General features: G+C 38.7%; 1 protein-coding gene across 1 annotated transcript in view; it reads left to right on the top strand.

Annotated features, from left to right (window-relative positions):
• The window catches only part of CFAP47 (cilia and flagella associated protein 47), a gene marked incomplete at both ends in the record, with an annotated part of 352,044 nt that overhangs the window by 133,882 nt on the left and 192,836 nt on the right, over window positions 1-25,326 (top strand). Inside the window, 3 exons of the mRNA XM_081125415.1 lie at window positions 8,735-8,816; window positions 9,750-9,836; window positions 14,925-15,117. Coding sequence (XP_080981541.1) covers window positions 8,735-8,816; window positions 9,750-9,836; window positions 14,925-15,117 — 362 coding nt within the window. The remainder of the gene's footprint in view (window positions 1-8,734; window positions 8,817-9,749; window positions 9,837-14,924; window positions 15,118-25,326) is intronic.

Raw genomic sequence — 25,326 nt, 5'->3', positions numbered from 1 at the left:
AGGTAGCGTTAATACTGCATCTTCCATGCTCCTGTATCACTAAAATAATATTTTTTACTTGCAATTATGTATATATCAGGGTTAATATATTTTGAAAAATGGTTTGGCTTATTTGTGCGTGGACTCTACCCCATAGTTGGCCAGGTATTTTTATCTACCTTAGCAGGAATAGGGACGGATGTAGAAGAGGACAATTATATCAGAAATAGAAATGAAAGATTTAGTGTTCAGCTTTTTAAATTTCTAGATCAGACTTTTTCAGCTCCAAGCTATACTGTGGTCTTAAAAATTAGAAATGGTACTGAACAAAATAGTTTTTCTTCATTTCCTAGATTCTCACTATCATGGTAATAGCTCAAACTAGCTTGAGTTTCTTGTCACTTGGAAGAGATCTAGAAGTTTCTAAGTCATTGTAGGTGATTGAGGGAAGGACCTAGGCAGCCTGTTATAGGATGCTGGGTTGGCAAATAAAGATGCAGGAGGGTGGCTGACTCTGAAGCCACAATATGAATGACAAATGTATGAGGACTAGAGAGTGGCCGCATCAATTAGGAGGGACCTCTTGGTCCTTGATGGAGCTAGGAGGAGAGATACAGGATCCCCAACTCAGGCCTCAGCAGCAGATGCCCACATGGTAACTGGGCTTCAGGCAGAGAGGGGACATTGCCAAAGAGACTGAACATCCAGAAAAGTAGAGACCTTCACGGACAGATACAGGAGTCCCTTTCACCTATGCCATGTAAGCCCAAATGCAGGAATGCCCCATGTCCTGAGACGCCTTCCACAATTTGGAAATTCCTCCTTTATAAAATAATATCAAAATAAAAATACAAAAATTAGGTACATGGCTTTGGAAGTGACTCATGAAAATGAGGAAACCTGAAGTGACAGCTTTATTTACTTGACGTTAAATCTACCTCTCCACAGATGCCATCTGGCAGTGGGTAAAAGAAGTCTGAAATTTTGATTGTTTATCCCAAAGAACAGAATTACCATAAGGAGACTGTTCACATCAGAAGAGATTAGGATATGTGAAGATTCAAACCTGCACTTTCCCTCTGCTCCTCTGCACCCAATCTGGGTGGGATGAGAAAGCTTCTATCATTTAAGGAAAAGAGCACACTACTGACTCATCCCTGAGTCTGTGTACCCCACGGGTTTGTGAGCATGGGAGCCTGAGGGCAGGAACCGCACCTCATTATTCTGGCGTCTCTTAACACCCGGGTCGCTGACAGCGCAGAATGGTCCAATGGTCATTCAATATTTATTAACATTTTCTTTCACAGAGCTTTGCTTTTTGAGCTCCTGTGCTAAAAGGAATACAACTTTGAAACTGAGTCTCAGACAGTTTAATAAGAAAGAGAAAAATTTTGTGAAATACAAAATTAAGGGGTAAAGAAAGAAAAAGTAAAGCATTTGCATTCCAGGAGGGAAGATGTAACCAATGAGAGAGTCAAGCTGGAGAAAATTAGGGTGAATACTAGGAATGTTATACATTGAACTTTATTTGTAATATTAAACTGTGAACTCTCAAGAATGACTTTTAATTATTAAGACATTTATTCCATCCTACCTATCTTACTTTGCTAGGTCTACCTTAACAAGGTACCACAGACTGAGTGGCCTAGACAATGCAGATTTATTTTTTTCACAGACTGGAGGCTGGAAGTACAAGATCAAAGTGCAGGTAGATTGGGTTTCTTCTGAGGCCTCTCTGCTTGGCCTGCAGATGGCCACCGTCTCTCTTGTTCTCACATGGCCTTTCCTCTGTGTGTGCATACCCCTCGTGTCTCTGTGTGTCCAAATTTCATCCTATAAGCACTAGTCAGATTGGATTAGGGATCACGCTAGCGGCCTCATTTTACCTTAATCACCATCTTAAAGGCCTTAACTCCGAATAGTCACATTCTAAACTATTGAGGGTTAGGTTTCAACATACGACTTTTAGGGGGACACAGTTCAGCCCCATAGCAATGCAATATGTGTTGTATTATAAAAAATGTATAATTGGTTATATTTTACAATAAATTTTTTATTGCTATATGTGAAATAATATGCATAATGTTTCTTGTCATTTGTATCTGCTATGGACTGAATTGTGTTCCCCAAAAGTTTGAAAGTTGAGGTCCTAACCCTCAGTGTGACTGTTTTTGGAGATAGGACCATTAGGGATGTAATTATGTTAATGATGTCATAAAGATTGATCCCTAAGCCAATGAAACTGGTGTCTTTATAAAAAAGGAGGAGACACCAGACATCTCCCCCTCACCCTTTCTTTCTGTGGGAGCACAGAGAAAAGATCATGTGAGGACACAGCAAGAAACGGCTATCTGCAAACCCAGAAGAAAGGTCTCACCAGAAACCACATTTTCAGGTACCTTTTTCCTGGACATTTTGCCTTCAGAACTGTGAGAAAATAAATTTCTCTTGTTTAACCTACCCAGTCTGTGGTATTCTATTATGCGGCCTGAGCAGATTAATAGTGTCTAATATCTTCTGATATGACTTCATTTGTTTATAGTCAATAATAATTTTTATGATGTGATTAATTTTCATTGAAAAAATCAACTTTTATTTATAATTTCCATAATATAAAACTAAAACAGAAGCAGACCATAAACACTGTGTACCCCACATTGAAACTATAAAGTAAGATATTACATAATATAAAGCTACTATAACTCTTATTTCTAATTCCATTGATTTTTAAAAACAGTGTTCATTTACTAAAATAAATACAGTTAGGAAAAAACAGCTACCTTTCCTTTATAAGTAAATTCAGTTCCATGTGTGACTTTACTTCTTTTATCTTTAAAACTGTATGTTCTGCCCTGGGCAGTGTGGCTCAGTTGGTTGGGCATCATCCTGTGTGATGAAAGGTTACCGGTTTGATTCCTGTCAGGTCACATGCTGGGGTTTCGGGCTGGATCCCTGGTATTGGGCATGCAGAAGACAGTCAATTGATGTTTCCATCTCACATTGATGTTTCTCTCTTCCTCTCCCTTCCTCTCTCTAAAAATCAATTTAAAAAAACAAGAACAAAAAAACCCCTATATTTTCTTACTTATGCATGTCTATTATGATATCTTATTTAATGGAATTGCATCTAAGAATGAAAATATTTCATAGCAAATAAATGATTCTGGAAGAGCAAACTGAAGTGAGGTTAAAGGCTTTTGAATCAGGTAGATGAAAGCTTAAATTCTAGCTCTTTTATACTCCTGTGACTGCACAAGTTACTTGACCTGTTAAAGCCCCAATTTCAATATCTGTAAAATTGAGGGTTATAATTCTCAAACTAGGTTGATAAAAAAATAGAAATAATAAAATGTGTAATACATGACACATAGTAGATGAGAGTGATGATGATGATGAAGTGGAATGAATCAAGATTAATGGCTTTCATGTGCTAAAATGTTTTCTTAAATTATTCTAATGCAATAACCATTAGTGACCTACTTACTGAACATTGATTCTTTTGGTATCACTATTATTGAAATAGAATATTTTTAAAAATCTGTTCTCCTATTAGATGTAAATGTCTGTTGACATAAAGAATACCAGAAAACTAGTATTTATCAACTCTGTCTTTATATTTATAAGATAGATGGAAGCTTTATTTAAATTTTTATAAGTTTAAAATAAAAAGCACATGACTTTTCTTTTAATTTTACCACTTCATACTTTTGGTCTTTGATGGATTCAATAAAATAAATGCTTTAATTCAACAAGGCAAAAATTCTAATGCCATTCTTATTTTAGAAAGTTAGTTGTGCTTTGAAAATCTAATGGAATATTAACTGTGAACGAAAGGAGGAGGTTTGAATACTTAACTAGATCTTTATTGTTTGTGCAATATAGAAATCAAGTAGTTTTCTGATAGCATCATTAAACTCTTTGGTACTTGTGATTGTCATGTTGTTCTTGTAGCATTATTGTTAGTTAGCACAGCCCCAGTAGTGTTGACATTAATATGGTAGGTTTCTGTTTTGACATTTTGTGGTATGGGGATGCAGGTATAAAAGAATGATTTTGGCATTAATGCCAAGCCATTCAAATTTATTGCTCTTTTATCAGCAAATATAAGCCTTTCAGGATATGTTGGCTCTCATAAAATTCCTCAACATTCAGAATGTGGCAGTATGGTTAATAGAATTGGGTCATTAACCCAAAATACGTGCATATGTTTCATCATGGAAATAAATGTATAAAATGATAATAAATGTTGTTAGCTTCCCCGTTTAAATTTGGTGACAGCAGGTGAGGACTTTTGTACAAGTGAAATTATATTTATTTTGTGCAATTAATGAGAAACTATAATTTTTGGAGATTAGTGTAGAATTTAATAACATTACATCTAATTTTATTTTGTTCTATTCAGGGTAAACTTAGAAGAAATATGCAAGTAGAAAGCCTAGAATGTAAAAGTGTAATCAAATCAATTATGAAAGTGAGCACTATAAAACTACTGACTTAAAAAAAATGTTTTTCTTTTTATTGAATTTATTGTGGTGACACTGGTTAACAAAAGTATACATGTTTCAGGTGCACAATTCTACAACACATCATCTACACACTGTATTGAGCATCCACCACCCCAAGCGTAAACTATTGACAAAACATAATTGTAAATACTATCTTAGGGACTAATGAAGTTAGGTTTTCAGATAGATGCAAAATAAAAAGAAACAAGCTTTTTGTAGGGGAGGAAAAATAATTTTTACTCTTCCCTTCTAGGTTCTTGGATGTAATGAAAGACAGATTAACAGGAGAAAAAAACGTTAATTATGTGCATAAGTATGGTAGTCCCACAGAGACATGAGATTCAAGGCAGCCAGAAGATTGAGCTAAGGAAAGGGTTAGAATACAGGGCTTCAAAATGGGGGGCAGGGGAGTGGGGTGGTGAGACGAGAAGAGGAAATGTTTGTTGAACAAGGGTTGCCCTGGCAAGCAGGTAAGTCTCTCAGGTGAAAAGTAATCTCTAGCAATAGCTCTCTTCCAGGAAAGGGCTTCTTTTCTAATGTAAATTTCCTTTATAAGTGTAGATTTCCATTACAAAAGGTTAACTTCTACTCTATTTTTAGAGCTTCTCCTGTATCTTTGGTTTCTCAAAATGATCTCTGTGCCAAGAAGGCATATTTTGGGGTGGCCTATTCTGCTACCCTTCACTTCATAACAGCACCTGTAAAATTCTGTTAAAGAACAAAACTCAACTGAGTAAATTTTAAAGATCTTATTGGCTTTGTTCAAGAATTTATAAATCAGACAGCATCCAATCTATCAGAGAGAAAGGAGCTCCGAAGAGCTATACAAGGCAAGAGATTTTATAAGTAGAAGGGAGCATGAATAAGGAAGTTGTACTGAGGCAGTGGGGGATAGGGGTGGTGGAATATGCCACCCCAAAATGTGCCACTTTGGCATGTGGATTGTTTTGAGCTGAAGGCAGTTGAGACCCAGCAGACTCAGGAAAAGTTTTCCTCTTCCTTAATGGCCTCAAATTTAGATAGGAGGCCCATACCAGGAAGAGAGCTATTAGCAGAAATAACTTTTTAAAAAATATATCTTTATTGATTTCAGAGAGAGGAAGGGAGAGGGAGAGAGAGAAACATCCATGATGAGAGAGTCATTGATCGGCTGCCTCCCGCACACCCCCCGACGGGATCGAGCCCACAACCGGGGCCTGTGCCCTGACCCGGAATCCGACCTTGATCTCCTGGGTCCTAGGTCGATGCTCAACCGCTGAGCCACGCCCAGCCGGGCCAGAAATAACTTTTTATATGAGAAAGACTTATCTACATGGCTGGGCAAACATTTGATTGCCCAAACATTTGCTCTTCTCATCTCCCTGTGAATTATCTTCCTCCCCTTCGAAGCTCCAGACCCTTATTCCCTTTTCCTCAATTACCTGGCTGCCTGGGGTTTCACATCTTTGTGGTGCTCCTGTAGGTGCATATTTCTTTTCTCCTGTTAATCTGTCTTACATCAATTTTATTATTAGACCAGCCAAAGAACCTAGAAAGAAAGAAGGGAAACATTTTCCACCCCTACAGCACAAAATGTAGATTGGCTATTGCAAGGTCACTTTCCTTTAGGGGATGGCAGGGCTCTACTATCAGGGAGATTACCTAACTAGTGCTGATCGGGCTATTCTGACTGAACGGTTTAAGATTCCATTTCTGGGAGAGCCAGACTGTAATTAAGTTTTGATTTGGTGATGCGGGACTTAGCATATACAACTCCATTTTGGACACGTTCTCTTGTCTTTACCAATACAAAACTGCATTCTTACATTCTCAACTTTTTACTGAAGGCTTACTCTCTCCTGGACACTATGAAATACTCAAAATGACACCATTGCAATAATCTGGTTATCATTAACAGGAAAGGAGTAAAGGGAAGACTAGATAATATAAGCATCCCATTTATACAGCTTTGCTAATTTAACACTCTCCAAGTCTATTCCCCGCTGATCAGTGGGGGAAGGGACAGGACAAAGGCAGTTTAGACGCATGCCCAATAAGGTCTGAGTGACACGAGAAGATGCTTACCTGTCTGTCAGTCACACCTGGGAACAAGTAATTGGCCAGAATAGGCGTGGCCACTGCAAGGGCGCAAAACCAGAATATTTAGACTTCTGGACAAAGGGAATTTACTTTCTTGGCTCTTGCCTCTTGGCTCGTGGTTCTCTCCCTTGCTGTTTGCTCCTGACTCCTGTTGCAAGGAGCATGCTCCTCTGCATTCGCCTATGTGGCCCATGGCCATGTGGACTCCAGGCAATGGACTAATAGACTTTAATTAGCCTGAATGCTGAACTGGACTCAGCTGCAACATGGAACGGAAGCTCTGGACACTGGCCTAGCTTTTGGCTCTACTGGCACCGCAGCTGCACCTCTTTTAAGACTGTTTTAAGGGGCATGGGACTTTGCAACCCAAGGAATGTAACTCCACACAAATAAAGCCTTTTACTGCATCTCATGTTCCCGTGGGGGCTTCTGAAAATGCTTATTTCAGCAGTGCTCTAAGATTCCCCACTAGCAATGGGGAAATCTGGCCTGTTAATTTGAATACCATGTAACAAAATGAATACCATGTGCTCTCCTTCCTCAAGAAGCTCTCAGTTTAATGGCTCCCTGATAGTTTTCCTTAGGCTCTCAGTAGCATTTCATAGAAGTGGTCATTTCCTCCTGAGAGGATATCCTGTCTTAGCCTTGGATGCAAGGAAATATTCTAGTTTCTTCATATGTCTTTGTTACACTCTCTAGGATTTCAACTTAGTGGGCCATCATTTCATCAAGTTCTTACACAGGCTTTAGGTTGGCTCCTCCTTCTAAGAAGTAGTGTCCCATTAAAATTAGATTTTACTTAAACCTATAGTAATTTGAATGTAATGAAGTTTCATAAAAATAATGTAGATGCAGACAGGAAATGTGTAAAAACCAAAGAGGAGGGATGATGTTTGACTTCTAAACAAAGGAACTTTATATGTGTGCCGCACAATTTCTTCCACTAGCTTCGATTGGCGCAGGGGCCATGCCAAATTGAACAACTCTAGAACTGTGTTCATTGCTTCCTCCCCCACTAGGGTTCCCTTCCTTTTCTCTTATATCCATCTTCAAGGTTTGAGACTTCAGAATCATCTTAAGGGCTTCTTTCTACTTTTTCTTTCTCTCTCTTCTCAGCAGTTCTAGGACTGCAAACTGCTGAGGATGTTTCAGAGTTAAGTACTAGATGAGGCATTCTTCTCTGGTAAATGCTTATGGGGAGTGAGGTCCTATGCTCACTAAATGAGTTAAACTAAACACCCAGATCCCTTCTAGGGAACACTCCTGCCAAAATTGTATTAGATGTTTATAGCTTCTGGTGGTGATGGACATGCGTATGAAGAGTTTGGATTAAAATATTTCAAGGAATTTGTCAGTGAGAAAATTGTAAAGTCTTAAACTTGATAGTTTTTAAATGTATAAATATAAATAGATATTAGTTTTTACATGTATAAAATAATATAAATAGATAATTGCTGCTTCAGCTATACTACTATAAATTTATATCTGTAGTCAGAGGCTACAAACTTTGGATATTCTCTTTGGAAAAATAAGTGATGGATTATGTTATATTGGGGGTTTTCTATATTCAGGCATATGTGGTGATAGGCATTCCATGAACACTGGGTGACTAATGATGAATTTATTAGATGTTTTACTGTATTCAAACTTTTTCCATATATTTTTAAATTTTATAACGTTACGTCTTTTCCCATGACTATATCTACTGCCGCATCTTGATAGCAAAACCTGGAAAACCTGCAAAATGTGTTTTGTGATTATCTAGGAATAATACAGAAAATATTGCTATTACTTTTGGTGAAGAAGGTTAATTTTGTATAGTTTATTTCAATGTAAATAAAATGTGAATTTTGTTTTAAAAAATGGTTAGCGCTTTGACAAGAGGGACTAAATCCGGACTCATATCTTATTAACATATAAGGGTAGATGTGGATGATTAAAGGCACTCAGTAAGATCTTTTTCATTAATCAGCTCTCTAAAGGAAACATCATATATACATTTTATTGTTAAGGGAAAATTTTAAAATTAATTACATAGCTTTTAAATATTAAAATTTAAATTTAATAAACTATATGACATTGAAATAATTTAATCAAAGTTGAAATGCAAGTGATAAACAAATCATGAGTGCTATACTATGATAACTTGGATTTTTCTTTTTTAATTTTAGTGCTCAAGGAGCATGCATTTCTCATGTACTGCCAGAATTTCTGTTTGAACCAGAAGATTATAAGAAGTGGATTGAAATTAAGGTAAGGAAATATGATTTCTTGGAACAACTGCACAGATATTGAATTTACTGATTTTTGGTCTTCTCTTGAAGATATCATTTTAGAATCCTTGATTTTTTTATTTTTGAAGTTATCCTAAGGATTTTGCCTCTCTGGACGACATGTTTGTATTTGTCTAAAAATCTCTGCAGAGCCTAGGCAGAAATGATCACATGGTTTTCTTCAATATATAAGTAATTGCTACTTTTAGGGAATTTAGAAATGAAGACTGGTGTGTGCCTATGTAAATTTTTTCTTAAAACGAATTTTTAAAATATATATCTTCCAAAGAAAATACTGGTTTACTTTCTCCATCACTCGCCGCTTCCCTTTTTCAATTTTACAGGAGAGTAGGGAGAAATTAAACAATATATGCACAGGGTTTTTTTTTTAATTATGCAATTCATTTTATGGAAATTGTTGAGAAGGGGTATTGTTCGGAGATGTCCGCAGGCTTTGAGGCAACTCTAGTTGTGGTACTGTTACTATAGTCAACACATGACGTTAGTAGCAGAGCCAGGGGCCTGCTCTTTGACACTCTCCTGAGTCCCTGTGGCTTAATTTAAAGAGTGTGGCTCTTAGGGTTTCTGGGTTCAGCATAGCTTTACATCTCATTCTGCCACTTCTGCCCCAGAGCTCTCGTGGGTGCACTGAATGAATAAATCTATGACCTCAGTAAAGGGCTGTGAGTTCCAGAAAGTTACCTATGTTGATAGATTCTATGACTGGTAGATGGGGAATTAGAGATCTTGAATGTATAAAAAGGACATGTAAAAGTTTTATTAAAAGAAAAAAATAGGCTAAGTAGTTAAAGTTTTGAACTTACATTTGCCTTGCATTTTAATTAATGTTGTGATATTTTATTTATTAAAGTCTTCCACTAATATCTTGCCGGCGTGTTCCTCTATACCTAAGGAAAAGCGATCTATTGTTATAAAGATGACTGAGTTTGAAGCCTGGAGTAAACGGGCATGGACAGATTTATTCCTTCAGATCTACAAGGTACCATTTCCCCTCTTGTTCATTGCTGGGATGTTTTGGTTAATTTACATAGCGTATTAGTTAAGGTATAGGTAATATTGCTGTAAAAGACTTAAAATCGCAGTGGCTCAACTAAGATAGAATTTTTATTTGTCTTTCTCATGGAACCGTGGAGAAGTAAGTGGTCTAGAGGCAGTGGGATATCTCTTCCCTCCTCAGTACTGGGCTTTCATCTCTGGGTCAGTTTCTCAGAATAAGGAAGAACAGATGAAGGAATAGAAGACAAATAAATACCTTTTAAGGATGTTGCCTGGAAAAGGCATCATTTCCCTTTCAGGTTTCATTGGGAACAATTTAGTCATATGACCACACCTAGCTTTAAGGGAAGTTGAGAAATATAGTCTCTAAAATTGGTAGCTATAGGCATTTTCCAATATTAAAAGTAAGGATTGAAGGCCCGGCTGGTGTGGTTCAGTGATTGAGCATTGACCCATGAACCAGGCGATCACAGTTGGGTTCCTGGCCAGGGCACATGCCCGGGTTGCCGGCTCGATCCCCAGTGCGGGGCGTGCGGGAGGCAGGTGATCAGTGACTCATCATTGATGTTTCTGTATCTTTATCCCTCTCCCTTCCTCTCTCTCAAATCAGTGGAAACATATTTGGGGAAAAAAAGGTAAGGATTAAAGAATGGATATTGGTGAAAATTGTGGTCTCCACCTGTAATACATAGTATTCTCTTGTAAAGTTATTCTGGGGACATTCTCTAGGAATCATATAACCATAGGCGAGACCAGGTGTTGATGAGATTTTCCAATCGACTTCATGCCAAGGTGCACACGTGGGCAAATTAACATATAAATTGTGTCTTCACAACCTATATCTTTATTGCTTATACAAGAGTGGTTGCAGTCCTGGAATCGTTTCCTAGGTTTCCAAGGAAATAGGGCACTATATACGTGTTGCTGACTGAGACCAATGGAGGCTTCTGCACTGTCCTCACTCACCGATAGGGTGCGCTGTAGGACAGGGGTTTAAAATGAAGAAGCTAAATTAAATAGAAGCTGCAATTAGTCACTCAAAGAAGAAGACAAAATTAAAAGCTGAATAGTATGTCACAAAATGCTTTTAAAATGTGATCTTGTCACAAAATGCTTTTTAAATGTGATACTGTTTAATCTTCACAGCCAGTAATCCCCGGTTTAGAGATGCAGAAACTAGACTTCACAGGCATACCCACTTTCTTCCAAGATCTCCTGATTTTGGCCATGTAAAACCATCTGATGTAGGCAAAGTTTATTTCTTCTTGTTGTCTTCCGGGGCCCAGGAACCCAAGGCCCTCTTGCTGTTCTCTGGTAGTCTAAAGCCTTCGCTGCAGCCAGCCACCCGGGCCTGTGTTCTAGAGAGTTTCTTCTGCTTCATGTTCCCACTCACTCCTCCTCTCCTCTTCTTTCCACTTCAACCTTTCCTGTCTGTCTTGCTGGATGTCAAGAGAAGAAACCCTGTTTTTTTTTTCTTGGTTAATTCCCAGAAGAATGTATGAGGACATTTGTGACTCTCAGCCAAACTTCGAATTGGCTGAAGAAGACGTTTTCTTCTTCTCTCAGTCTGCATCATCTATCACTGTGCCCAGGGATAAAGAGGAGCGACTCCAGCACATGCCCTACTTTAGGGACAGACCAGTCCTTATCTTGCTTTGTGGTCTTTGTTCACACACTTACTCAATTATTCGTTTATGCATGCATTCATATATAGGCTTAGTTTATTTAATCTATCTTCCCACCTATAAGTCTATGAATTTAGAAACCAAGTGTCAGTTGTAAACTCAATAGAGAATCAGCTACATAGTAGGTGCTCAACAAATATTTGTTGATTAATTTATTCAACAACTATTATATTTCAGGTACTTTACTAGGCTCTGTGGATATAAGAGTAAACGATACAGTCTGTATCCTCAATAATTTTGTATCCTGGAGTGTATAAGAAACTAACTATATATAATTACAAGGAAGTATGACAAATGCTATGACAAGGGAAGCCCAAAGGCTAAGGATGAGTGCCCAAGGGAGGATCCTAACTTACTGGTGGCTCAGGGAAGGTTTCTAGGAAGAAGATCAATTTGAACTGAGTCCTGAGAAATGATAGGTGTTTTCCAGGCAAGGTGAGGCATAGTTGAAAGAGAGAGAGAGTATGATTTGTGTAAAGGAGGTGGTAGATGAGTTTAATTTCAGTAAAGTGATGGGGAGGAGGGGATAGCATTTTTCAAGACAAAGGGAATTCAATGTGAAAGTGCCTGAATTTAGATGAAACATGGTACATTTTGAGAAATAAACCCAGTATGGCTGGGGGTAAGAGCAGTGGACTGTGAGCCCACTCAGAAATGGATGACTTCCTAAGCCAAACCAAGGAATATGGACTTTATGGAGTTCACCAGGAGGTCGGTACAGAGCTGTCGAAGGGTAGTAAACATAAGGTTGACATAATCAGCTTTGCGTTTTAGAGAAATCTCTATGGTACAGTATGGAAACTGTTCAGGGGTGTATTTCAATGTATGGTGCTAAGAATGTTGCTGGTAGTGGGAAAGATGAGAAAGGGGCAGCTTTCATAACTATTAGGAGTAGAACTCAGTAAGACTTGGTGAATGACTAGGTCTTGGGGGAGAAAGAGACAAGAAAGTGAAGGATGACAGTGGGTTTCTTGTTGAGTAGAGTAGAATTTGATCCCAATCACTGAAATAGAAGACAAGGGATAATAACAGTATTTTGTTGGGAGCAGAGGGTGGAATAGGGTAGGAGGACATGATAAATTAATTTTGGTCCTACTGTATTATAGTGCCCGATATGATGACCAGGTAGGTATATCCTTGAGTCAGGAAAGGGATCTGGGTGGCAGCACACATTTGGGATTCTTTGCTGATGTCATGATAAAGCCATAGGAGTGGATAAGATTGCTCAGTTAGATCATCTGCAGAGCTGTTTCTTCATGTATTGTGACTAACATATGGGTGGCTCCGGGTGCTCTATTAAATCAGAAGTGGATTGGCAAGTTCACTTAAAAAAGCAAGCAGTGTTGTTGAGGTGAGTTCACAAGTCAGAAATAAAAGACTGTGATTTTCACACAAATCCCTTTGGGTTCATGTTGAATTCTTAGAGGTCGTGCATGCACTCTGAGACTGCCTTTGTAGTTCTTCTTGGCTAATTGTTTGGATAACAGGATATAGCTTGCCTCATTCAATTTAATTTTGTGTCATTAGGTTATTTTTGCTTGTTAAATTTGCGTGGTTAATTGTTGTTCTTCCCTTGCATTTTATTCCCAATTCACAAATATGTTCACAAAAATGGCTAGAAAGTGGGTCATTGAAGCATGAGAGGTGACAAACAGTAACAGAAACACTCAAACTCAGAATGCTGTTCTAAATGTAATTATAAATAGAGAGCCCATGTGGATATAAAGGATGAATCTGTATGTACTGAAAGAAGTGAATGCGATGTTTTTACAGAAGAATCTGGAAAAGAAAAAGGTGATCAGAAATAAATTCCTGAATAATTTTAATTAACTGTTCATTCATTTGTTCCCAGTATACTATCATAAAGTTGTTTTTTTCTTTTTAGAATAGTGGTACAATTATGTCAAAAATTTTCTATCTTTAAACAAAGAGCAGTGATCTTTCTGGTTAATTAAACATATTTTCCCTGAACCAGTTCAGTTCTCTCTATAATAAAATTGGAGTATTTGTTGCTAAAGGTCGGTGAGACATCAGTTCTACCTAGGCATTATAGAGAATCGCATGCCTGTGTAGAAAACAAAAAAAATGGTACAAGGGATCATATTTCTGAGGAATATTTAAAAGCAATAAAATATGATTGGAGAGAAGCAGAGTTGGTGAAATTCCTTTATTAAATGGCTTTGCAGTATGTCCCACAATGTCAGTGACATCAGTGTGGAAGCACAATTTTTCTTACAGGTGCTAACAAATATTGCATGTTTTTGTTGGATATAACCATAGATAGGGAACATATGAATAACTCTTTGCTTGTGTGTGATAAATATATGCAAACAAAGTATATGATGACTACTACTTAAATTAATTGTGCTTTCTATGCCAATTGGAAAAAGAGATTAAAATAACACATAATTTTAAAAATCTGTCATTGAAAAACAATAAGCCAAATAGAATAGCAAAATTAATGTGGAACTGGAAGTGCATATGATAGTGATTGGGTAACATTCAATATATGTAATTATATACTGTGATATTATGATTTATAATAACAAATATATATTTTGTCTTCATACTCATTTCTGGCACAGAGCTTCCAAAATGCTTTGGATTTTCTAAGTGATGAGTGAAAAAAGGTGTCTTTTGTTATGTTAATTAGGTAGATTTTGGAAAGTGCCTAACTATGAGGGCTGATTATCAGAGGAACCAACCATGTGATTAGAGGGTTAGAACTTCCTGTTTTACCTCCTAGTGGAACCCAACAAGGGATTATTGAAACCTCTGATTTATAGCTAGTTGGTCAAAAGTATAGATAACAAGCTGAACTTGTGACTGTGTCTGAATTTAGTTACCAAGTAAGGGATCGTTGGAACCTCCAGTGGGTAGTCGATGGGTTAGAAAGCATAGGTAACACTCTAGGCTTTTGATTGGCATCTGAAGTAGTGGAGGGGCATAGTCTTGTAGGACTGAACCCTCAACCTGTGGAATCTGATACTGTCTCTGGGTAGATAATATCAGAATTGAGTTGTTGGAGGCTCTACTGCTGTTTGAGAATTGCTTGGTTGTATGGGGATGGAGATTCCACTCTCCACCTCCCACACACACACTGAAAATTGGTGACCAGAATCCTTAGGTAATAAGCTGCTTCTTGCACATGACATAGTGTGGTACCTTATAGACTAGATGCTATAGAAGCAAAAAGTTGGAAATTTAAAATGGGCGTTAGAGGTCATTTTATCTGTTCTTCACTCTTAAGAGGATGTAATTAAGCAGAAAATACTGATGCCTTTCTGTATTTTTCTACCTGTCATATTCTTTTATTTACTCTCCGCATTTTTATTTTGACATTCAGGTCTAGTAAAAGTTTTTTTCTCTCTTCTGTTAAATTTTAGGTTCTGATACTATCCCAGGTTGTACCACATTCAATAAATGATGAGCCCTCGGAATATATGCAGAGTTCACCAAAAGTCAATCCTTTTTTTGTATCCAGCAACATATATTCTGATTCTGAAAGAATTCTGCTCAGTTGGTTGAACACGAATTATGAGAATACCCGGCATGTTATATGGAAAAACTGTGAGAAAGGTAAGAATTCTTTTTCTTTAAATAAATCATCACATGTTGTAGTATAACAGTGTAGAAGGAGCTGCAGAATTGGGCTCAGAATTCATGGATTTTAGACTTGACTACAGCATTTGTGCTCTGTTCTGCAAAAAGAGTATTCCTTAATCCTTAACATCTTCAAGATCAGTTTTCTTACATGTAAAATAGAAATAATAAAAGATGCTTTTCCAACTTATTTGGAAGAATAAATGATAAAAATTATGTATATGTGTTCCAGAAATAAAAGCATTGATATAATTGATGGCGTTTTCAGCCCTATAAACTATTAAATGTAGGTGACACTGCTCAAACCTTGTATGTAATTAGTTGAGAGCAAGTGAGAATTGACTAGACAGCATCTTACATTTTGTTGTGAATCACCTTGGAAATCACTAAGTGCAGTAATGCTTCATGAATTTGGGGGAGTAAGGTCATATTAAGTCCATACAGGGTGGGACAAAAGTAGATTTACAGTGTGCATATGTGAAACAGAGTTTATTCTTGTATTACAGGTATTGTATAAATTTCCATTTCGAAGAACTGTAAACCCACTTTTGCCCCCACCCCATATACTCAGAAAAGAGTGTGTTCATAGACAGACCTGCTCCACTATTCAGGCAGCCACTCCGTGATTCCTGAGGAGGAATGAGGCTCTATAAGTTTTTACCCCAGGAGCATTAAACTCTCTGAAAAAGATTCAATTTGTTAGTATAACAGTGTATTGTTTTTACTCATCATAAGCATTGATTAACATGAGGAAGACAGTATTCATGTTGGTTATTTCTTTGACTTCAGCTCGGCTCCTCTCTTCCAAGCACACACAATCTTGCCATGTTCAGAGTGGAAGTAAGGGAAGCTTAAAATGAGACTTTGAATTACAGTTGCACTGAACTTAAAGCCATTAGTGAAGCAAACATAGTGAAAACAAGGTTGAAAGAGGTATATTGATATATTGGTATTAGTACATATAGAATATTTTATAACCTTCTAATTGAGGAACTGATAATATCAAAGTTTAACTTGAAACTATAATATGATTCATATCTTATAAAAATGTATTTGGGGAGTGACATCAGAGGAATGACGGAATGAGAGATCCTCTTGGCCTCTCCCCCTGAAATTTCAACAGGTTAGCCAGCTATAATTCAATAAAGAATTCCCTACTCAGTACAGAGGCACACCTGAGAGACCCTCCATTGAAACATCTAAAGGTGGGCAGCTGGGAATAAATGAGGAGGCCAGAAGGGAGGAAAGCCCAGATGGCTTGCAGATGCAGCTCTGCAGCCGGGAGCTCGACACTCTGCCTGGAGGGGGGAGGAAGATGGTGGAAGCAGATGCTTTCTTTGGCCAGGAGGAACAGACAAGTGTTGGGGGGCAGTTCAGCTGAGAGAGCAGAGTGAATAGTGACTAAGCCAGCACATGCCTGACAGAGCACAGATTCTGCCCCTCAGCTGTCCACTGGTGGTGCTTCAGACAAAGAAACGGAAAAACAGAGCCCTCTCTCTCCTTGGACTCCCAAAACTCCATCCCCATTGCCCTCAGTGTCGGATCTAGGAACCCATTATCTGTAAACCAAGAGCTATTGCAGTAGAACTGCAGTTTCCCTCTGTGACTGATCCCCAGGTGGCGTGCTTGGGGCAAGATCCCACAGGGGTCCCAGGTTGCGGTTATGGTGAGGGAAAAACAAAGCCCCCTCCCAAGCAGTGAGGCTGTACTGTCTTACAGAAGCCATGGAGGTCATGTCTGGGACATCTCAGAGGTAAAAAAAATCTTGTGATTCAGCGCCATCTACTGGAAAATAGTAGAAAGAACTCTTCAGAGAACACTGCTATAGAAGGGCCATAGATGCTTAGACAAAAGAGTAGCAAATGCAGTGAATAAACACAGTGGCGAGGATGATCAGAAAGAAAATGAAAACTCCCCAGAAAGGAAGCTGGAATACATGGAAATATGTGATATAAATGACAGAGATTTCAAGGTTGCAGTTCTGAAAATACTCAACAAGATGCAAGAAAATACAGACAAGCAATTCAATGCACTCAGAAAACAAATCAATGAATAAAATGAGTACTTTACGAAAGAGATTGAAACACTAAAAAAGAACCAATCAGAAATCCTGGAAATGTAGCATGCACTTAAGGAGATTAAGAATGAGCTACTGAGCATAGAAAATAGAACCAACCAGATGCAGGAAGGGATTAGTGATATCAAAGGTAGGAATCCAGAAATGATGCAGAGAGAGACCTGAACATAAAAAAAAAAAATGAAGGAGCTCTACGAGAATTATCTGACTCCATCAGAAAAAGCAATATTAGTGTAACAGGCATTCCAGAAGAAGAGACATGGAAGGAAGTGGAGAGTCTATTCAAACAAATACTGGATGAGAACTTCCCAAACCTATGAAAAGAACTAGGTCCTCGAATCCAAGAAGCAAACAGAACCCCTAGTTACCTCAATCCAAAGAGGCTCCTCTCCAAGGCACATAGTATTAAAACTGTCAAATATTAATGACAAAGAACAAATTCTCAAAGCAGCCAGGGAAAAGAAGGAAGTGCCCTACAAAGGAGAATCAATCAGAATTTCATCTGACTACTCAGCAGAAACTCTACAAGCCAGAAGAGAGTAGAGCCAAGTATTCCAATGTCTGAAAGAGAGAAATTAACAGCTACGAATAATATATCCAGCAAAATTATCCTTTAAGTATGAAAGAGAAATAAAGACATTCCCAGACATATAGAAGCTGAGAGATTTTATCACCAGAAAACCCCCATTGCAGGAAATACTCAAGGGAGTTATTCCATCCGCAACAAAGAACATAAGGTCAACACTGTGAGTAAGATCACCAAAACAACTTACAACATAAACAGGGATGATTTGTGACAACAAAAACATAAAAGGGAAGAGGGTAAAAGTCTAGGCCAGCAAAGGAGGATGAACATGAAATGCACCTAAAAGGAAAAAAACTACTATATATATGCAACTTTATTTTTTATAAACCTAATGGTAACCACACACAAAAACCCCCAAACCAGGACACATAGCTTAAAAAAAGAAGATGCAGAGGAAAGAAATATGAAACACCACCAAACAAAAGCAACAGACAAAAGTACAAAGGAAAAGAACCAATGAAGGCACAGAGGTACCAGGAAACAAAAGATAAAATGGTTATAGGAAATTCTTATACATCAATAATTACCCTAAATGTAAATGGTTTGAATTCACCAATAAAGAGGCACAGAGTAGCAGAGTGGATCAAAAAACAGAACCCAACCCCATGCTGCCTACAAGAGACACATCTAAACTGCAAAGGCAAAGGTAGATTCAAAGTAAAATTGTGGAAAATGATTCTCCAAGCAAATAACATCCACCGAAAAGCAGGTGTAGCCATACTTATATCTGACAAAATAGATTTCAAGTCAACAAAGATAACAAGAGACACATGGACACTTTAGAATGATAAAGGACACTACATCAAGAAAACATAACACTTCTTAATATATATGCATCCATCCAGGGAGCACCGAGATATATAAACTCACAGAACTAAAGGGAGAAACAGATAAAAACGTAATCATAGTTGAGTACCTTAATACTCCATTGACAGCTCCAGCCAGATCGATCAAACAGCAAATCAATAAAGAAATATCAGCCTTTTATCCTAGAACATCAGGTAATATTCTTCCCCAGTGTACATGGAACATTCTCAAGGACAGACCATATGTTGGGTAACAAAAGTAGCATCAACAAATCCCAGAAGATTGAAATTATATCAAACATATTCTCTGACCATGATGCCTTGAAATTAGAAATCAACTGCAAAAAGGTAGTAAAGAAACCCACAAATCCACAGAGATTCAACAGCATACTACTAAAAAATGCCTGGGTCAAAGGAGAAATAAAACATGAGATCAAAAGATATGCAGAGGCAAATGAGAATGACAGTACAACATATCAAAACTTCTGGGATGCAGCAAAAGCACTGATAAGAGGGAAGTTTATATCCTCACAGGCCTATCTCAGGAAACAAGAGAAATCCCAAGTGAACAACCTAACATGGCATCTGAAAGAACTGGAAAAAGAACAAAAGCAACCCACAGTCATCAGAAGAAAGGAAATACAAATTAAATCACAATCAAATGAAATAAAACAAAAAGGCTATACAAAAAATTAGTAAAACAAAGAGCTGGTTCTTTGAAAAGAGCAATAAAATTGACAACCCCCTGGCTAGACTCCCTAAGGGAAAAAGGGGAACGACCCATATAAACAAAATCAGAAACGAGACAGAAGTCACCACAGACATCACTGGCAGCACTGTGGCCTACTTCTTCCACATTCCCAAGTTGAATACCTGGGAGATTCGAGAAAGGACCGCAAAGTACCAGAGAAATGAAAGCCCGAGCCGCCTGGCAAGCCGCTGGGGAGACCTCCCAAGGACATAAACAGGGGCGAAGGCTGCATTCTTCCCGGCACACAATGCGGGCTCGGCTGGGTGGGTGGGAGACGGTGCCACGGGGATGGGCCCTGGCATGCGGGGAGGAGCTGTGGGGGAAGGCCAGTGAGACCCTCACTCAGCTCACCTTTGCCATGATGAGGGCACCCTGGGATGCTTTCTCAACAAAGGCAGGCAAAAGTGGGGGTCTGGGGGGGGAGGCAGGGATTATAGGGCACCTCCCCCAGCCAGGCCCACCTCCTGGGTACTTTTTTGGTAGAGCCTTTAGGGTTTTCTATGTATATCATTTGATTTGCAAATAGTGACAGTTTTGATACTGTTGTAATAACCTGGTTATTGTTTAATAGGAAAGGAGTAAAGGGGACACCAGATAATTTAGGCATGGCATTTATGCAGCTTTGCCAAAAGCTGCATTTAACACTCTCCGAATGTGTTCCCTGTTGATCGATGGAGGAAGGGACTGGGCAATGACAGTTTGGACACATGCCCAGTAAGGTCTGAGTTATGTGGGAAGGTGCCTACCTGTCAGTGGGTCACACCTGGGGACAAACTAGTTGCCAGGATGGGCGTGGCCACTGCAAGCATGCAAAACCTAAATATTTAAACTTCTGAACAAAGCAGCGTGCTCTTGTCTCTTGGTTTTTACTCTCTGGCCCGCTGAGCTCCTTTGACTCTTGTTGCGGAGGCGTGCTCCCCTGTGCCCATGTGGGGTTCCACACAATGGGCTAATGTACTTTAATTAACTGATACTCTGTGTTGGACCTGGAAAGATCACCAAGTGACCTGCTTGGGGCAAGATCCCACAGAGGTCCGGGGTTGCGGACATGGAACGGAAGCTCTGGACACTGACTCTCCTTTTGGCTTTGCTGAACTCCCAGCTGCCCCTCTTTCAGGACTGGCTTAAGGGATATGGGACATTGAAAACTTAGGAATATAACAACACTAGTAAAGTCTTCTGCCACCTCTCAATCTCCCGTGGGGGCTTCTGAAAATGCTTATTTCAGCAGCGCCCCAAGAACTGTGCACTCCCATGAGCAATGGAGGAATCCTCCGTTGTGTACTCCTCTGGTAGCAGTTTTACTTCTTCCTTTCTGTTTTGCATGCCTTGTATTTCTTTTTCTTATGTAATTGCTGTGGCTAGGAGTTTCAGTACTTCGTTGAATAAAAATGGTGATAGTGTGGGCACCTTTGTATTGTCCCTGATCTTAGAGGAAAAGCTTTCAGCTTTTCACCAATGAGTATGATAGCCCTTTGCTGTTTTTTAAACCACTGAGACCCATGACCTTGCAAAGCCTTTGCACTTTCTATTTTTTCTGCTTTGAGCATTATTTTCCTCAATATCTTTATGATTCCTTTTCCCACTTCACTCATGTCCCTGCTTAAATATCACCTTATTTGAGAAAATTTCCCAATAACCTCTCTAAAACAGCATATATGTCAGTCCTTCACTTTCATGCTCTATTTTTCTCAATGACACTTTTCCTAAATAATATATATAGTCTGTCTCCTCCAGTAGAATGTGAGCTTCTTAACTGGAACAGTCTTGTCTGTTTTATTGTTCACTGCTGTATGTTCAGAGCCTAGAACAGTGCCTCAAAAATAATAGATACCAAATATTGTCTGAGTAAATAAATGAATGAATAAATGAGCCAATAAAGAGATACATTCAGGTCTTACACATTTTTCTACCCTTTCCCAGATAATTGAATATGTATTAGCTGACCAATTTGTACCTTCAGGTGCAAATGTGGGGGTCAGGTTGAATGGTTGAGGTGGAAGGAGGCACTTTTCACCTTCAGTACGTACCTGAGTATAGCTTTTCATGGTTAGTAACTGTGGAGGTCCATGAAGAGAAGCTCGGTGAAATAGCTCACGTTAGGTTAACTTGGACTTAGAAAAAGTCATACTCATTGCCCCCAGATTTTTACCTCTCAGCTCTGCTTACTGCCACTTCATTGGTAAGGTCTGACAATGCATACAACTTGGTGCAGTACTGTTGTGTTGGGTAGATAAAGAAAACCTAAGATAAAGAAAAAAGTCATAAAAGAAGCCAAAGGAAAGTAAAAAAACACCCACCTTACCTAAAGAGGAGCAAAGATAACAATTACACCCAACTTCTCAGCAAACATGCAATCAGGAGAGTGGAGTGAAATATTTAAAGTGTTGAGAGAAAAAACCCACCTAGAATTCTGTACCCTGTGAAATTATCTTTCAATGGTGAAGGAGACAACATTGCAGAGAATAGACAGGGCGCCTTGCATACATATTTTCTAGGTAAACCGATCAGTTGGAGGCTTGCAGTTCGTCCCTCCGGACAGCTTGTTTTGATCACCCTGATGGGACAACAAATAAAGAATATTTTAGTTTTTTTATGAATTTCCCAGAAACTTTTGAGAACTTCTTAGTGGAGTCAGCAAGATGGGTTGTTTCCATATTACATATCTGCTGAGGTCTTTTTATCAGCAACTCCACCTCAGGACAGGTCTGATACATTTCTCTCACTAGAATTTCTTTTCAATGATGGAACTGTGAAGGATGTGACAAGTGAGAGAGCTTTGCTGTTGACAGAGGAAAGCATGTAGGAGAGTGTCAAGTGGTAAAGCTGCCATCAGCTGGCTCAGGGGTCCAGCCGTCCGGGACTTTGAGTTCGTGTTTTGGAACTTTATTCTGTTGCCCTTGGGGAGTCATGGGAGATGACTGAGAAGGCGATTGCTGTGGTAAAACGAGTGTTCGGTCTGTCAGCAGCAGGTGCATGGACTGAAGTGCAGAGAGGTCGCATGCTTTCGATCAGCACCCCTGAAGGTAGCCCTCAGTGCAGACTGAGGTGTCTTAACGCGGGACTTCCTACGAATTTGCCCAAGAGTATGGTGGTGCCAGGCAGTCAAAGTTTGATAAAGTTACAATTCCTAAATATAGATGGTTGCTGGGAGCCACAGTTAAAAAAAAAAAAAAAGATACTCATCCTTTGTTTGAAGAAACATAACAGGTGGGTATTTATTCTAAATGTTGTGAAAGTCAAAAAGGAATTTTCTTACCAGAAGTGGACAGCTGTCTCGGGTAAATAGGGGACCTTTTCAGTGCTCGCCAGGAGGTACATTTGCCCTTATACACTCACCCTTCTGTTCCCAGTACCTCTTTTGTTGTATGTGCTTAAGTCCTTTTTGTCAGTAACACTATAGTTAATGTCCTTTTCACTGATGAACCATTTTAACCCTTAGTGACAGTATTGTCTTCAGTGGATCACGCCTGTGATCCAGCACCAGTTATGTCATTTCTTTGTACCCTTTGCTTCAAATGCTACATTTCACTGCCAATGGGGATTTTATCAGCCTGCAATCACCCGGTGATTGTGAGAGCGGCAACAGACCATTTTGCGACGTAAATTTAATTTCTGGCAAGACTAAGTACTTTCATTTAACTACACTTTTAACAGAATCTTGAAATGGGAACATTTTGAACTGCGTTCAAAGGAGCTCTGCTCTACAAATAATGTCTCTTTAACTTACGCTTATTTTAACATTTTTTTATGAAGTAACAACTGTAGTTCCTATGAATGAAAAATAAATATTGTTTTGTATTTTCTTTAACGGAGTGGAGTTATAAGTAGTATATTTGGAAAAATTTATCTTTTATGTACCGTTTAAAGGTGCCTCCGATTTCATTTTTTATGTAAGAGTTTGTTCAAATAAACAATATTGAGTATACATTTGGGAGATTGTATTGGCCTGTTAATTTGGTATTAAAACTAATGTGGTGTTGAGGTCTTACATTTGCATGCATTGCTTGCTTCTAATGTGTCTTATTTTCAACTTCATTAAACCAAAAAATGGTCATTATTTACGAAGCACTTTATAGTTTTTTCCAGAAGTTGCAAATTAGCCCTTTAAAGTTTAGCATTAAATATTTATCATCAGTGTTGCAAGATTGAAATGTACACAGACATGGTGTAATCTGACATTTTAATGTTGCATCAGTGTTTTACTTTGGGAAGGTGACTGTCAGTCAATATAGAAGTCATGAATAGTGGGAAGCTCAGCACTAAATTGTGAGAAATGCCAAGCAGGCAAACAAATGTGATAACAGAAAGGTAAACCATTTTCAGTGGCTTAGCAGTGCACTTTAATAAATCAGGGTGACCCAAGGCAGTAGCCATGTGTGCTGGGAAATGGAGGATTATGTAAAAATTCCCCCACAGCCAGGCCACATTTTTTTCTCTCTTTCATATTTATAATCTACTCGGTGTCAGTGCCTTCCTGCCACAGACCACTGGAAACACACATCTGCAGTTCACCAAATTCCTTTTAGTACTCATTGCAAAAAGGGAGACAACACATTATGGAGAATCATGAGCTGTCTCACAGTAAAGGTTATTATTATGAAAGACTTTATGAGACAGTATAGCCACTTGGGCCCAGGAATGGAAAAATACGGGGTGGCCAGAAAGCCAGGTTAAGGCGAGGTGGCCAGAAGGACAAACTGACTGCAAGAATGTCACCACCCCTCCACTCCCTGCTCCAAGAAAAAAAAGTAGAATTTTATCTCCCTTCTAACCACTTGTTTTTCTTACCCTGACATAGAAATTTCCACAAGCCATTTTCAAAATGCCCATCTTTTCAACCAAGCCTGCTTTGTCCCCAGCTTATAAAAGCAGCCAAGCACAGCCAGCCCCATACCAGTTTAGAGGACCTTCCTTTCCTCTGTGCTGTCTCCTTTATGCTCTGGCACAAGCTTAATAAAATCTGCCTGGAAATTTCTCTGGGATTTCCTCTCCATTTCTATCTTGGGGAACTCAAGGACCTCTACTCTGGTAACAGTTACGGGATTTGTGCATTGACTAGGTAAATTTAGGAAAGGTTCAAGGAAAGGGATTCACCTTGATTGCATGCTGGTAGGGACATTGGTAATCCTAGGATTGAGTAATTTAATAAATCTTGTCTAGCGGAAAGAGGACTATAGTGAGGCTAATTCTTTAATTGGTAACGAAGCAGTAGTCACTCATGTTAGACAGGAGGGGGGGCGGTGTTTGGTATTTGTGCTTTATACAATAAGCTTGTTTTTGTCTGTGCTTAGATAAGAGTATGAAATGCTCTTGCTTTGTCTCACTTCATCACAGTGGCAGAGTGACCTTGTATGATATTGGTGTCCTATGAGACTGTGATGTGCCCCTACCAGTACCAAAGCTCAGCTGGTAATACCAGGCAAGCTCACAGGACTAACTGCCACCGTTTCTAATGGTCCCAGAAGTATCAGTGCTTATGATATCACTGTAAACAGGAGATTAAGGAATGAGGCAGACAGCCAATCATCATATTCCATAATGCCCAGTTATTGTGTGGACAATTCATTTTGGAAAGTTCTTATCTTTTTAATGTATTATCTAAAATTTCATAAGTTTGGCTGTAGCGTTATAGTGACCTTCAGGCTGTCCAAGACATTTAGTATCCCATATGAATTTTTTAAATATTTTGCTTTCTTTCAAAATGCTTAAAAAAGATTCACAAGTATTATTCAGCTCTTTGAAAGGAGGGAAACTCAAGTCTATTTCTAAATAACTAGTAAGGAATTTTCCAGCTTTGTGGAAGGAAAGCATGCCTGGGATAGGACTAGAATAGATTCAGTTATTATCTCTTCAGTATAGTAGACCACAGTTCTAATGGGACATTCACCAAAACAATGATTAATAACAGTAATAGCCAGCGCATGTGGTATTCCAATTAAAGGACTAAGAATTTTATATATAT

This window comes from Miniopterus schreibersii, assembly GCF_964146895.1.
Source record: "Miniopterus schreibersii genome assembly, chromosome: X".
NCBI lineage: Eukaryota > Metazoa > Chordata > Mammalia > Chiroptera > Miniopteridae > Miniopterus > Miniopterus schreibersii.
The sequence above is the reverse complement of the archived record's forward strand: the minus strand, read 5'-3'. Positions and strand labels throughout refer to the sequence as shown.